General features: G+C 43.4%; 1 protein-coding gene across 4 annotated transcripts in view; it reads left to right on the top strand.

The window, feature by feature from the left end:
- The window catches only part of DSTN (destrin, actin depolymerizing factor), a 29,574-nt gene that overhangs the window by 2,759 nt on the left and 10,129 nt on the right, over positions 1-16,686 (top strand). The window contains exon 1 of one of the 4 annotated variants that reach the window (XM_083174627.1): positions 738-819. The exons of 1 other annotated variant lie outside the window; for it this stretch is intronic. Coding sequence is in view for 2 of the 3 variants with exons in the window: in XM_083174623.1 (XP_083030749.1) it covers positions 1,763-1,831 (69 nt within the window). In the remaining variant the exon portion in view is untranslated. Of the gene's footprint in view, positions 1-737; positions 820-1,697; positions 1,832-9,857; positions 9,990-16,686 lie in introns of those variants that run through there. 2 more of the 4 variants (XM_083174623.1, XM_083174624.1) reach the window with 2 other exon arrangements.

Genomic DNA, 16,686 nt, shown 5'->3' with positions numbered 1-16,686 from the left:
CCCATGTCGACCTTTTGACTGTCGACCTTGCCCATGTCGACCTAATGCTTGTGTCGACCTAATGTCCTGTCGCCCTAGACCCATGACGACCTTGACCCATGTTGACCTAGACCCATGTCGACCTTGCTGCCTGTCAACCTTGTGGTGTCGACCTAATGTTTGTCGACCTAGTTGCTGTAGTCCGAACAATCCCAACCCATGAGAACTGTGTAAGGAATAGGATTAATAGAGATTAGAATATGGTTTTTAACCCTTTGAGTGCCACGTGAATTTGTCAAAATAGGGGTGAAAATTGGCAAGCAAACATTTTTATTCATCATAATGACCTGTAATGAGTTATATAGGAAACATAATCTTTCTTTACACAATATTTATTTGAATTTATATAACAAATGTGAGTGATGCTGGCATTTTTAGCTGATATTTTGCACATCTCTCACAGAGATTTTGGCACTCAAAGGGTGGCCCAATCTTGAAGCCCTCATAGTAGGCCATGTTTTCAGGATTTCCTTCATTATGTGCAGCTGACCTAATCTATTTTCTTATAATAACACAGAAATCTGCAATACATGGTGACTGTGGTTAATTAAATCATTTAGTTTAGCAGTATACATACAGTACCTCCCAACATGACCCTCACCAGGAGGGACACATTGCTCTGTTTCTGGACTTCCCTCTGACTGTATGATTGCTATCACCTGTGTTGAACAGGTTCAGTAATAAGAATGGTGTCTGAACAAAGGTGATGGTAATCATAAATGACGAGGAAAGTCCAGAGAAAGTGCAATTTTTCCCTCCTGGAGAGGGTCATGTTGGGAGGTATGAGGATAAAATAAAAAATCATGGGGTTTATTCTAGTTCATTCTTTCTGACAAAAACCTTCTTAGATGGACAAAACCATGTGCACTGCAGGGGGGCAGATGTAACATGTGCAGATAGAATTAGATTTGGGTGAGTTATTTTGTTTCTGTGCAGGGAAAATACTGACTGCTTTATTTTACACTGCAATATAGATCTCACTTTGAAGAAAAACCCCACCCAAATCTAATTCTCTCTGCACAAGTTACATCTGCCCCACCCGCAGTGCACATGGTTTTGTCCATCTAAGAATGATTTTGTCAGAAAGAATGAACTAGAATAACCCCCATTATGAAGAATACTTTCAGTTGACTAACACAAGGTCATCAGAGGTAAAATCCAGAAGAGAACTAGACTTACTCAACCTGATAATGCATTTTCATAGATTCAATACTTTCTCAGGTCTAGGTTCTATCTTACTATCATATACTGTGTTTAGTACATGCAGCGCCCTCACGTGTATTTTACTTACAATGAACTGAAATAAAGTAGTTCACTCATATTTCCCCTTCTGAATGATACTGATCCTTTCTGTTATTCTATGGCGCACCTGTCATTCTGATCAATTATTCATTTTGCAGTATGTTCACCTTCATCAGTCGCATATCACATATGTATGGCACAGATAGACATTGTTTGTTTTTATTCCAAAAAACAATTTCACAAATAATTATTCAGGAGATTTCTGATCCTTTTAACTATCCAACAAAATGTCTGCCATACAGTACAGCTCTGTGCAATTTGTGTAAGAAGCATACATGATTTTCCTATTGCTGTGGTGTCTCATGTGTGCATGACATCATGATAAAGGTTACCATAGTAACGGGTTATTTGAAACCCTTATATGTGTAGTTGCGTAGACGATGATGCAGTCAAACATTGGACAGGTGTATGACAATGTGAAATGATGAAAAAGGAGGGCCGCCCCATACTGTATATACAGTATATGTACACAACATTTGTTGATGTAGAGGTGAAGTATATACGTGTGTCTCAGTGACTTATGCTGTCTGTACGTACTGTATGTAGGATAGAGAGAGGTCATACACAAAGTGAATGTCATATGTATGTTATTTAACCTCCTAAATAGTACACAGACTTGTCTGTATTACAAATATACAGATGGCAGATGGCGCGCCTCTCAGCCAGTGCAGGAAATTGCCAGATTCACTGAGCTGGCGCAGGCTGGCGGAGAGACTCCTCATCTGACGGGGACGTGTGAGCGCCTCACACGCACACGTGTTCCCATCAGCATGACGCAGTAGGGCGGCGGGGAGCGCTTTCCCTGCTTGTCTCCGCTTCAGCGAGACGAGCAGGGAGTGGGAGGGAGCAGGTGGGGGGCTGCGGGGAGATGCTGGGGACTGGCGGTGGGAGGCGGAGGGCTCTGATGAAACAGGGAACCTTCCGTCGGCTGGTGGCGGATGGCAGATGGCGATTCTATCCTGTCGGAGCTGCTCCATCTGTAGGTATAGAAACAAGGGTTATGGTATAGGGCAGGGACTGGCAACTGGCGGACGGCGGTCCATCTCCAGACCGCGGAAGCCAGATCTCCGGACCGCCTATTACCAGAACGGCACAGCGGCTTTGTGGTGCCGGGACTGCAGCCGTCAGGTAACTGCAGACGCTCCCTCCCGCGGCTGTGTGAGTGCTGCTGTACACAGCCAGTGCCGTCTTACAGGGGCCCACACCCACCCCACTGGGAAAGACGACACAGCGGTGGGCAGAGGGGCTGAGAAATTGTAGCGCAGCGCTATATGCCACCGGGCGGCGGAGCGGGAAGCGCTGCTGAATTTGAAAAGACTGGCCGGATCAGCATCCGGCCAGTCTTTTCAAATTCAGCAGCGCATCCCGCCCCGCCGCCCGGTGGCATATAGCGCTACAAGCTGCTGCCAGTATCAGGGGCAGCGGGGCTGCCGCTCTCACGTGAGATATGAGGCTGTCAGACCCAGGCTCGCAGCCGGCTGCCCCCATTAGAGAGAGAGAAGGTTGCTTTGGAACACCCCTCACCTCCTGGGGTTGGGCAGAGAGTCGCGCTGCACAGCCTGATTTCCCCGGTGATCCTGTGCTGCTGCTGCAGGAAATAATGATGAGAAAGATGACGACAGAGTAGCGCAGCCCTGAGCTTGTGCGCTGGGATCAGAGGTGCATTCTATCACCGGGGGGAAGAGTACTTCATCCAGCCCAGCAACCATACACTGACAGTGGCTGCTGCTGCTTCTGCCAAGCCGGCCAGTCCTCTGTTTCTGCATCTGCTCAGCAAGCTGAGCCGTGACAGATCTCAGCCCCCAGCAGTTGGAAACTGATGAGCCACCATCCACCAAAACCATGCCACCACTAGGAAGGACACTGACCCTCCACTTTCTTTAAGCCAGGGGCTTCCATGTGTCACAAAAACTTTGCAGAACTTTTTAAAACTTTATTAGTTGCCAGGTGCACTGGGGGAAATATACAGGATTCCCCCCCAAAAAAAACCTCCATGAAGAGGTCTGTGCTCCCCACTGGTGGGGGCTGCTGTTGAGAACTGTCGAGCACTCTCTGTGCAGTCAGAATATTTCTAATTATTTTGATTGAGGTCCACAAAACACAAAATCTAATATCATATATATATATATATATATATATATATATATATATACATACGCAGGTATCCTGGGTCCTTAGCAGGGTCCCCTGGAAGGAGGCGGCACTCTCACGACTTGTAGAAAGATTATTTTATTAAAGCATAAAGTGCACAATTAAGAACATGCGTCTACGTTTCAAGACCCATTGGTCTTTTCCTCAGGACGTGCGTTTGATAAAGGTGCTGTGTGCCAGTGAAGAATAAAGAAAGAATTAGAGCATTGTGCTCTCTTACCTTATATTCAGCAGCGTGTGTGGCTGCCATTCCCCGTCGCCGTGTCCCAGAGTTAGATTTCCGGGTTGAAAGCTCCGCCTGTGTGACGCAGGTCGTTGCCTAGGAACCCTGGACGCCGTCACTCGCTGTTCTCCGGCATCAGGGGAGACAGTTACAATAAGACCAGCTTCCAACTGCTGGATATAAAGTGCAAAGTGCTGTAAATTAAAATCAACAAAAGAAGTGTTATGCGCTGCTGAAACGACATAGTGTATAATTGCAGGGTAAACAATATATGTGCAAAATAAGGGGAATGGAGAAAACAAATTATAACCCTTAATATTAAATTGGTAATGGACATCTTTAGTGTCCACTGTCTCACAGCACCCTCATACCACTCTACCACCAATGTGCTTAGTCTCTCACACTGCACAAAGGTGGAGGAGGTTATTTATGTGATATTGTACTGTACATATGACATGCCTATGGCATGATCGTAGGCATAGTTAAGTTAACATGTTTTTTACATATTTTTTACAATGGATGTCTGCTATTATCAAAAGAAACAATAAATATATAAATGGATGCAAGTATAGCATTATATGATGGAATTCCTGGACCTATATATTATGTTAAAAATTTTTTGATTTATAGCCAGGTCTTAAATGAAGGCATTCCAGGCTATTTTTTCATTAAGCCCTTCTGGAGATAATGCGTTGAGTCGGAATATCCATTCCGATTCACGTTTCGTGAGGATTTTTTGTCTATCTCCTCGGAGGAGGAGGGGAGGTACATGATCAATGATGATGCTTTTTAAACTTTCCAAAGTATGGCCGTGTGCCTTAAAATGTTTGGCCACTGGCTGCTCAATTTTTTCTCCTCTGATGCAGGCATTTATTGCCGAGCGGTGTAGAGCCATCCGCTCTCTAAACGTTCTAATTGTCTGGCCTACGTAATATTTCCCGCACGGGCAAATTATAACGTAAATGATGTATTGTGATTTACATGACAAGACATGTGAGATTTTAAATTTCTGGCCAGTCAGGGGGTGTGAGACAAAAGAGCCTGTTAGCATCATGCTACAAGTGGTGCATGAGGGGCATTTATAGCACCCTGGTTTCTTTTTTTGCACATTGAATAGAGTGCTAGCTTCTTTAGGGACCATGTTGGTTCTCACCAGCATGTCCCGGAGGTTTTTTCCTCTTTTATAGCTGGGCATCACTGTTTTTTGTTTGAAGCATGGGAGTGCTTTGTCACTAGTAATTAAAGGCCAAACAGCCCTGACTGCCCTCGGTAGGACTTGGCTGGCTTGGGTATAAGCTGTAACAAAGGGAATTTTATTAAAGATGGTCTTTTTTGTGGTGCTTTGGAGGAGTTGCTCACGAGGTGTTGCCATTACTTCCATTTTCTGCTTTGTCAGCAGTGTGGGGTCATATCCCCGCTGTATAAACTTACGGACTTGGATGTCCAAACAGGGTTCCAACATGGCCTTATCGCTAGTTATGCGAGCCACTCTGGTCATTTGCGACTTGGGCAAACCTTTTTTAAGCGCTGGAGCATGATGACTACTGTATTTTAGCAGGGTATTCCTGTCTGTCTCTTTGTGGAAAACTGAGGTGATTATTTTTTGTTGTGCAACTGAAATGGTAACATCCAAGTAATTTATGGAAGTTTGGCTTATTGAATGAGTTAATTTTATGGGTCCATCTGTGGAATTAATTTGAATAATAAGGTTTTCCAACTGCTGAGGCGTACCCGACCATATCAGCAGCAGGTCATCTATATACCTGGTGTACATGATGATCTGTGTGCTGATCCTGTCATCTGTAAAGAAAAAGTTATTTTCCTGCTCAAACATAAAAATGTTAGCTAATGACGGTGACACATTAGACCCCATAGAACACCCCGTTAACTGTAAATAATAAGCCCCGTTGTGGATGAAATAATTCCGCGTCAATGTTAATTCCAACAGTGTCAAAAACAAAGGAATGTCCAAGGCAGTAAAACCAACTCTATATAAGAACGTACGCACTGCCGCCAGTGCTTGCCCATGGGGAATGACTGTATAAAGATTCTTTACGTCCATGGTACACAGAACAATGTTTGGTGGTAAGTTTTGAAGGTCTTGAAGTTTAAGGAGCAGTTGCGTAGTGTCCTTTAAGAAGGTTTTCTGTGCCATGATATGTGGTTGAACCAAAGAGTCCAGAAATTGAGAAACTGGTTGGAACAGGGAATTGCGTGCTGAAATGATTGGGCGTCCGGGGGGGTTTATGGAGTCTTTGTGTATTTTTGGTATAGTGTATATGACTGGAGAGACAGGAAAATCAGTAGTAAGTGTTTCCAGTACTTTCTTGCTGAAAAGGCCCTCTTGAAACGCTGTTTTGAGGTGTCCATCTAATTCTTTTTTGCTCTGTTTTGCACTATACTACTTCAGTTGAATTAGTGTAAAAAGGACTTAGACGTTTGTGCATCTCTTTAAGCACCATCTTTGCACCTTAAAGGCACAGGAGCACTTTATTGTCACTTTATATCCTTACTTGGATATCTGCACAGGCACTTTTGGAGAACATGGACCCATCACAAAATGACACTCTGTCATTTGCAGAAATCAATAAGCGTCTCAATGAAACCTTTTCATACACTCAAGAGAGAGTGGATGCTATCTTGTTCAAAGGAGACACGGGTTCCATTCAATCCACCAAAACACCGGAGGATATTTATCACCTGCTGTTAAAACTACAAAAAAAAGGAAATTGACTTCCAACTTCACGGATCAACACTGTCTGACTATTATAGAGCCCACATGATCCCACGTGGCTTTAGGATCAGCAATAGCCCCACCATCGGCCGCAATAATCCACAGTTTTGCCTCAAGTGGATTTCGATCCTAAATAAATGCAGCCAAGATTTAATGGTGCTAGTCATAGAGGAGGCTGGCAACATTTTACAAGACACTAAAATCAAGATCGCTGAAGCCAAACAGGATCAATCTCAGTTCCTCCCCGACAAGAAAAACAATCCCTTGTGGGAAAAACTGGGGTCCCAGTTAGAAACATATAGGAAGGAACTAGAGTTATTTAAGAAGAAAAAGTGGGCCACAGTGACAACCGACTATGAGGATGCCAGGGTATATAGATGGCTGAGTGGATCAACCCCCATACGCACAAGAGGCCGTTTTCAGAAAAAACAACCATGGCGCGAGCGCCCTAGAAGGGACCAGAGCAGATATACCAGCGACAGCGACTTTGTAGTCGAAGATTCTGATGAAACTGTGAACCAAGCCCTCCCTTTAGGTCGCAATACCCGGGCTCGCACCGGTTCAAAAACAACGGGCCGACAAGACGAGGGGGCCAGTTCAAGCGTCTCCTCAAAACCTCCGAGGAGTACCAACAAAAAGAGAGCTTAATCTTTAATTTGTCCACTCACCAACTGACACCAGATGAAACCAGAGTCTTAAATAATGGACTTTCATTCGTACCAACAAATAAACACCAGCCCTTCAACTGGAATGTGGACCTCCATCGATTCGGCAGATCCCTGAGAGTGAAAGAATTTTTCCAAAATACCTCAAGCACGAGAAGTGACCCCCATCAAGCTTTTTTAAGCAAACATGCACACTCCACATTTGATCCCCAGTCCCACAATCCTTCGATCAAAACCTTCACCAGGATTGTGGACGACGCTGTGGTGAGATTTGATAAAAATGGACCCAAAAATCACTCCAATTTAAACCAAAATGAATTGAGGGCATTAAAGGATCTATCAACCAATAACAACATCGTGATACGCCCCGCTGATAAAGGCGGGGGTATCGTTATCCAGGATACCACTAAATATATCTCTGAACTGGATTCACAGCTGGCCGATACCACTACATATCGAAAACTGGGAGGCGATCCCACAGCGACCTTCAAAAAAGAATTAGATGGACACCTCAAAACAGCGTTTCAAGAGGGCCTTTTCAGCAAGAAAGTACTGGAAACACTTACTACTGATTTTCCTGTCTCTCCAGTCATATACACTATACCAAAAATACACAAAGACTCCATAAACCCCCCCGGACGCCCAATCATTTCAGCACGCAATTCCCTGTTCCAACCAGTTTCTCAATTTCTGGACTCTTTGGTTCAACCACATATCATGGCACAGAAAACCTTCTTAAAGGACACTACGCAACTGCTCCTTAAACTTCAAGACCTTCAAAACTTACCACCAAACATTGTTCTGTGTACCATGGACGTAAAGAATCTTTATACAGTCATTCCCCATGGGCAAGCACTGGCGGCAGTGCGTACGTTCTTATATAGAGTTGGTTTTACTGCCTTGGACATTCCTTTGTTTTTGACACTGTTGGAATTAACATTGACGCGGAATTATTTCATCCACAACGGGGCTTATTATTTACAGTTAACGGGGTGTTCTATGGGGTCTAATGTGTCACCGTCATTAGCTAACATTTTTATGTTTGAGCAGGAAAATAACTTTTTCTTTACAGATGACAGGATCAGCACACAGATCATCATGTACACCAGGTATATAGATGACCTGCTGCTGATATGGTCGGGTACGCCTCAGCAGTTGGAAAACCTTATTATTCAAATTAATTCCACAGATGGACCCATAAAATTAACTCATTCAATAAGCCAAACTTCCATAAATTACTTGGATGTTACCATTTCAGTTGCACAACAAAAAATAATCACCTCAGTTTTCCACAAAGAGACAGACAGGAATACCCTGCTAAAATACAGTAGTCATCATGCTCCAGCGCTTAAAAAAGGTTTGCCCAAGTCGCAAATGACCAGAGTGGCTCGCATAACTAGCGATAAGGCCATGTTGGAACCCTGTTTGGACATCCAAGTCCGTAAGTTTATACAGCGGGGATATGACCCCACACTGCTGACAAAGCAGAAAATGGAAGTAATGGCAACACCTCGTGAGCAACTCCTCCAAAGCACCACAAAAAAGACCATCTTTAATAAAATTCCCTTTGTTACAGCTTATACCCAAGCCAGCCAAGTCCTACCGAGGGCAGTCAGGGCTGTTTGGCCTTTAATTACTAGTGACAAAGCACTCCCATGCTTCAAACAAAAAACAGTGATGCCCAGCTATAAAAGAGGAAAAAACCTCCGGGACATGCTGGTGAGAACCAACATGGTCCCTAAAGAAGCTAGCACTCTATTCAATGTGCAAAAAAAGAAACCAGGGTGCTATAAATGCCCCTCATGCACCACTTGTAGCATGATGCTAACAGGCTCTTTTGTCTCACACCCCCTGACTGGCCAGAAATTTAAAATCTCACATGTCTTGTCATGTAAATCACAATACATCATTTACGTTATAATTTGCCCGTGCGGGAAATATTACGTAGGCCAGACAATTAGAACGTTTAGAGAGCGGATGGCTCTACACCGCTCGGCAATAAATGCCTGCATCAGAGGAGAAAAAATTGAGCAGCCAGTGGCCAAACATTTTAAGGCACACGGCCATACTTTGGAAAGTTTAAAAAGCATCATCATTGATCATGTACCTCCCCTCCTCCGAGGAGGAGATAGACAAAAAATCCTCACGAAACGTGAATCGGAATGGATATTCCGACTCAACGCATTATCTCCAGAAGGGCTTAATGAAAAAATAGCCTGGAATGCCTTCATTTAAGACCTGGCTATAAATCAAAATTTTTTTAACATAATATATAGGTCCAGGAATTCCATCATATAATGCTATACTTGCATCCATTTATATATTTATTGTTTCTTTTGATAATAGCAGACATCCATTGTAAAAAATATGTAAAAAACATGTTAACTTAACTATGCCTACGATCATGCCATAGGCATGTCATATGTACAGTACAATATCACATAAATAACCTCCTCCACCTTTGTGCAGTGTGAGAGACTAAGCACATTGGTGGTAGAGTGGTATGAGGGTGCTGTGAGACAGTGGACACTAAAGATGTCCATTACCAATTTAATATTAAGGGTTATAATTTGTTTTCTCCATTCCCCTTATTTTGCACATATATTGTTTACCCTGCAATTATACACTATGTCGTTTCAGCAGCGCATAACACTTCTTTTGTTGATTTTAATTTACAGCACTTTGCACTTTATATCCAGCAGTTGGAAGCTGGTCTTATTGTAACTGTCTCCCCTGATGCCGGAGAACAGCGAGTGACGGCGTCCAGGGTTCCTAGGCAACGACCTGCGTCACACAGGCGGAGCTTTCAACCCGGAAATCTAACTCTGGGACACGGCGACGGGGAATGGCAGCCACACACGCTGCTGAATATAAGGTAAGAGAGCACAATGCTCTAATTCTTTCTTTATTCTTCACTGGCACACAGCACCTTTATCAAACGCACGTCCTGAGGAAAAGACCAATGGGTCTTGAAACGTAGACGCATGTTCTTAATTGTGCACTTTATGCTTTAATAAAATAATCTTTCTACAAGTCGTGAGAGTGCCGCCTCCTTCCAGGGGACCCTGCTAAGGACCCAGGATACCTGCGTATGTACATATTTATCAGGAAGGCACCTCAACGCCATTTGACCTTATATTGTGAGTGCCGGACAACCTCCAAACTGTATATATATATATATATATACACACATATATATATATATATATATATATATATATATATATATATATATATATATAACCAATGAAGAAGGGCGTCACTCCGGGACTTGTGCGTAGCAAAAAATCTTTTATGTAGCGTTATGTCAACGCGTTTCGGGAATCACCCGTCGTCAGGACATTAACAAATGAAGTAAAAGCAATGCATTAAATACATACCAGCGTGTGGGTGTTCCCCCTCCGTCCGGCGGTCCTCCGTTCCGGTCATCGCTCTGGCTTCCGGGTTGTAGCCCGGAAGTGACGCTACTCCGGCGGTGGAACGCAAACCAGCGGCCGGGGGGACACTACAATACAAACAAGACAAACTTTATTAGTACTAGACACTCTCATACAGCGCCTATCTCTATGTCTATGAAAAGATGGCATTGACACTGTACAGTGTATGTGTATACAAATTAGAATATGATAAAGAATCGTGTGTTAGCCTTAATATTCTGAATCAGCTTAACTAATGGTCATACAGTAAGTGGAATGTATTTTGAAAAAATACGTGAATATGTAAGCCTCTGTGTAATACCTCACTACACTAGTGAGAAAGTATATGTGCAGTGGGGAAATAAGATATTGCTAAGGGTGACCAAAATAGAACTGAACTACACAATTAATGAGTGAACATAATATAATATTTAAAAAGGGTCAGGAGTAAAAACTTAAACATGTAGTGTTGTATATATGAGCCATCATGAACACCTGTATAATAAGGTGATCTAGGACTATAATAAATGTGAATTGGACTATGTCCTCCTTATCCCTGATGTTAGTGGAATATATGGAATAAGAAAATTAAATAAAATTATTATAAGGGAAGTATCTGGAAGGTATGTATTTAATGCATTGCTTTTACTTCATTTGTTAATGTCCTGACGACGGGTGATTCCCGAAACGCGTTGACATAACGCTGCATTAAAGATTTTTTGCTACGCACAAGTCCCGGAGTGACGCCCTTCTTCATTGGTTGTATTTGCGAGTCACACGGCTCTCAGTGCGGGCACCCTGGCAGGTTAAACATTGCCATTCCCCCTGTTGGCATAGGAGTGCCGGGCCACAAAACTGCTATATATATATATATATATATATATATATATATATATATATATATATATATATATATAAAATGATATTTGACTTTGTGGACCTTGATCAAAATAATTTGAAATATTCGGACACAAGCTAAAGGTCGACATGGACACTCAAAAGGCCGGCACGAGTTTTTCATGGTTTTTGTGTTTATGTTGACATGAACACCGTATCAGTGTACCGCGTGTACTGCGCTTGCCATGCTTTGGGCAATATTATATTCTCTCTATTTCCACTTGGATAGTAAATTAGAAAGCAAGTTGATCTACACCAAAAAAAAAAAAAAATTAAAAACTTCGACCATGTCCATGTCCTTAAGCTTGTTTGCACCTTCTGTCACTGCCAACCTATGTATTTCGACCTAGACACTGTCAACACAGGGACCGTTTACCGAAACAGCAAAGGGGGGGTTCGAAGGGAGTGTGTGTCTGTCCCCCCCCCCCCCCCAAAAAAAAAGAAAAACATTTCAGAGGTACCAGTTAATATACTTCATCTACAATTAGCAGTTCCAGTGTTACGATGAAGTTAATCCACTTTATGGCCACCTCCTCCCTCCACACAGCCATTCTCTGCCCACATTCAGGGCCCTCCTCCCCCTACATCCAGCTTCAGCCCCTTCAGTGTGTGGTTAGCAATACCCCTTTTACACCAAAATCCCAGATCCGACCCTGTATATGGAACACGGTTCCAAGCCAGGTTGGATCCAGAATTTTGGTCTGTTTACAATGTGGTACCGACCCGCAGAGTAAACAGGAGCAGTGCTTACTGCTCATCTCCAAGCGCTGGGACCGCCGATCGCCACACTGGGCCCCAGACTGCTGTATTATGGGCAAGCCCAGCACCAAGGTAAGCTGCTGGGCTGCCCCCAAGCCCCTGTCCATGTGGTGAATGGATACCGAACACAGTACAGCAGCAGAGGCTTTGTGCGCCCCCTGCCCAACCTCCATGTTGACTGCAGGATGCTGCGGTCCGGAGGTTGGGCCTCCCCCACTGTTGTAAATGGGAGCCGGGTCGGATGACCCGGCATACACGTTTACACTGCCCACTACCCAGGTCCTGCCCGTGTTCTACCCTGGTCAGGACCTGGGTAGAAGTCCTGTGTAAAGGGACACAGGTTAACTCGTTTTACACCGCCGCTGACCCGGGTCCACGAGGAAAGAATCTGGGTATTTGCATCAGTGTAAAAGGGGTATTACCAGTACCACCCACTCATATGTTCCTCCCCTCATCTCCCTAAACTCCCTGGACCAAAATCTCCGTCCACCCTCCCTCTTGCACTATATCACTGCCATCGGGTAGGTGGTGTGCCAGGAAACTCATTATGCCACCGAGGCCACATAAATGTATATGATGTAAATAATGTAAATTTTGGTCCCTCAACCTAAAAATGCTGTGGCACACCTGATTACAAATAACACACATTGATCCTGACAAAATGTTCATTGTGTTACAGTAGGTTGTTATCAGAAATGTTCAAACTCATAATTTATTTTTTAGCTACAAATTTGAAAAGAAAAATGCTTCTGGCACTAAGTGTTCAAATCCTGCAGCCTTGTATTTGGTAAATCCACCTGTTGCTTCAATAATAACTTTACTTCTGTTGGAGTAGGTTTTGTAGCAGATTTGCACAGTTTGGGAATGACTTTTGCCCTTCTTTGCAGATTTGCTCCAGGTCATTCAGGATGGCTAAATTACATTGTAGAACTGCAGTAGTATAGTGCCACAGATCCTAAGTTGGACTGAGATCTAGGGCGAGAATTAATGCCGCCAGAGTTCAGCGGCAATGCGAGATGTCCGCGGAACTCGGACGGGTTTTGCCTTGTAAGTTAATTCCCCTTTAAAAAACATCCGAGTTCTGTGGACATCTGGCACTGCCGCTGAACTGCCCACTGCCTGGGGGCCCACATCCTCCTCTAGGGATCAAGTTCCAGTCTTTCACTTATACATGTTACTGTACCTTGTACTGCACAGGATTATGGTGTATTTTCTACAGTGCATTACTGTTAAAAATCTGGTACATTAGCATGCATGCAATGTTTACAATATATATATTTATTAAGGGGCCCAGCCCATACACTATAGTTAGGCAAACCAATGTGTTGGCTGACCACACCACACATGGGCCCTTCCATTGCATCCCCCTGGTGGGCCCTTAATGTTCCAGTCTGACACTGGTCAGGTATGAAACAACACTGGTCAGTGTCCTGCTGATTGGAGAAATGTATCCCCTTTACATTTCTACCAGACTGAAAAAAGTTTCTTGCAATATTTACCGACCCTTACACCTACCGTACACTGACACACACACACATACACACACATGTACATTGCACAGGGACCAAGGGTACATTAACACACACACACATGTACATTGTACAGGGACCAGGGGTACACTGACACACACACACACACACATATACATTGCACAGGGAACAGGGGTACATTGACACACACACACAGACACACACATGTACATTGCACAGGGAACAGGGGTACATTGACACACACACACATGTACATTGCACAGGGACCAGGGGTACATTGACACACATACACACACACACACACACACACACATGTACATTGTACAGGGACCAGGGGTACACTGACACACACACACACATATACATTGCACAGGGAACAGGGGTACATTGACACACAGACACACACATGTACATTGCACAGGGACCAGGGGTACATTGACACACATACACACACACACACACACACACACACATGTACATTGCACAGGGACCAGGGGTACACTGACACACACACACACACACATATACATTGCACAGAGAACAGGGGTACACTGACACACATATACCTAGGGACCAAGTTCGTGCACACAATCTCCTTCCCCTCCTTCCTCTTCCCTCGTGGTTCCAGCATGAGGAGCAGTGTTTTCACATATCAGTGGGGCTGGGGGCGCTACATCTGGATGACAACGGGACTCTGGAGATAGCAGCATGGAAGGTTTGGTCCTGCACACGGTACCTTGGTACCTTATCTCTCTGCAAGGCTTAAGGCCCCCATACACTAGTCCATTTGGCCACTTGTCACCCGATTCTGATGGATCGGGCCGAGAAACCTGGTGAAAGATGGCCAAATCGGATGTGTATGACATCCAACCCGATGCACGGTCCCATGTGCATCGGATCGGAGTCGGGGGTCAGAACTTTTGAATGTCTGAACTCATGGAATACATCACATGCAATACATCGCATGCAATACATCGCATGTCAAAGCTTTGCATGCAAATGTATCACATGAGAGTCTGACGCCCTGGTCAGGGTGATCAGCTGGTTCTACACTGCTGTGAGAAATCACAGTGGTGTATGGCCACCTTTAGTACATCTGCCCATGGATTGATCATTCTTCCCACTGGAAAAGTTTATTCAGCCAATGTTCCAGTGAAATGTAGTCAGACAGACCTATAATAAGGGAGATTGCTATACTAATGAGGGAGAGAGGGAGATTGCTTCTATTTCAGGGAGTCTCCTGCAGAATGCAGGGGTGTAGGCAACTATGACATAAGTTATTCTTCCACAATGCTCATGTAATTAACATGGAGCTGACAGCATTTCTTCAAGAATGGAGACAAGGACTGAGAACATCTTTTTGCAGACTTTGAGGTATAGCCACAGAACTGGGCTGGTGCATTATGGGTGCATCTATAATAAACCTGCACTGCCAAATAGAACATTAAGTAATCAGACAAGGCTGAGAGTATAAGTACAGCAACTGTAATCCAATGCACTGTCAGACTGAAGGAATATAAAACATTGGCCCTTAGCCTGGGAAACTATTCAAACCCTTCAAGAAGAATGGCCCGGTCAATTGGTTTTAAATTACTCTCCAATCTTTGTCAATGAGCTTCTTTGTCCCAAGTTCTTTTCTTTGGGCTCTCTTTAATCTGTAACAAAAAAAAAAAACAACTGTAATAATTTAAATAATTAACATACTACTAGATACAGTAAGTAGAGAAATGGTTTCCATATCTCTATTTCTGTTATGACTGTGCATGTCGACAATTTAAATATGTATAGTTAGCATTCCAACAAGTTTAGTAATATCCTGTGCTGAGTTTACCACTATGCATTTGCTTAGAAAGTAGGTTTAGAAAACAACCCCAATCTTTATTACCCTTTCAGACCTCACTTATTACCGGGTAAAATGCCAATATGTGCGGTGTGAAATGTCAAGAAGACCGGCAATTCAAAAACGGTTAAAAAGCAGGGTCTTACCCTTTTCAGTGTTCCTGTGTAATGTGATGGGACAAAATGGCAATACCCCTTTCAGACTGCACTTAAATGGGTAATATACCATTTATATATGCGGTGTGAAAGGGGTCAAGGCTGTCTGACCCACTTTGAAAAATGTTTTAAATTACCGGGTCAATACAGTTTTTGTGGAGTGAAAGCAGTATAAGCTGCAGCACGATCTAGTAACATATGTTCCTAATGTGCCCTCTCTCTTAGCGGAACAAGAGAACCAATCACAAGTCTCCCACTCACACAAAGGTTCGGACTGGCCTACATGGGCACAGGGGAAACCCAGAGTGGGTCCCACTTTCCTCTAAGGACCTGGTTCTAGTCCGTGGCCTTGAATTATACATAAATCATATGTTACCTTTTACTGCACAAGACTGTGATGCATTTTCTACAATGCACTGTTGTTCTTGTTACTAATCTGGTACAATGCATGCGCTATCACAAATTGCTATAGGGTTTTCAGGATAACAGCGATTTGAAGTGGTATCAAGTTTTTGACAAACTGATGCGATAAACATTGTATGAAATACATTTGTGTGTTTTTTACTGTATGGAAGTAATTCTACTAATTTTATATTAATGTGTATTTTTCCTTTTCCTTGGTGAAACAACTATCAGCGCACTTCTACACTCCTTCTTCTTATTTTTATATATATATATATATATATATATATATATATATATATATATATATATATATTTATTAATGTACATATATAGACCGGACACTCTCTAATGGTTAGCCAAACCTGTATGCATACCATCTAACTTCTCTGATTATAGTGGGATAGTCCCGCTAATTGGAGACTGTCTCGCTGTTTCTCCCATGAGTCAGGATGGGGGCAGGTTGGGGGAGCCGGCGATCACTGCTGCTCTGCTCAGTAGAGCAGCTGGTGATCACTGAATCAATGCCCTACGCATGCTCATGATATCTATTCAGTGCGGGGAGCGGTCGGCACACCCCCTGAATGACATAAATGGATCCGTGTAGATTAAC

This window comes from Crinia signifera, chromosome 3, assembly GCF_055691185.1.
Source record: "Crinia signifera chromosome 3, ASM5569118v1, whole genome shotgun sequence".
Classification (NCBI taxonomy): Eukaryota; Metazoa; Chordata; class Amphibia; order Anura; family Myobatrachidae; genus Crinia; species Crinia signifera.
This window is presented reverse-complemented; position numbering and strand designations above follow the sequence as displayed.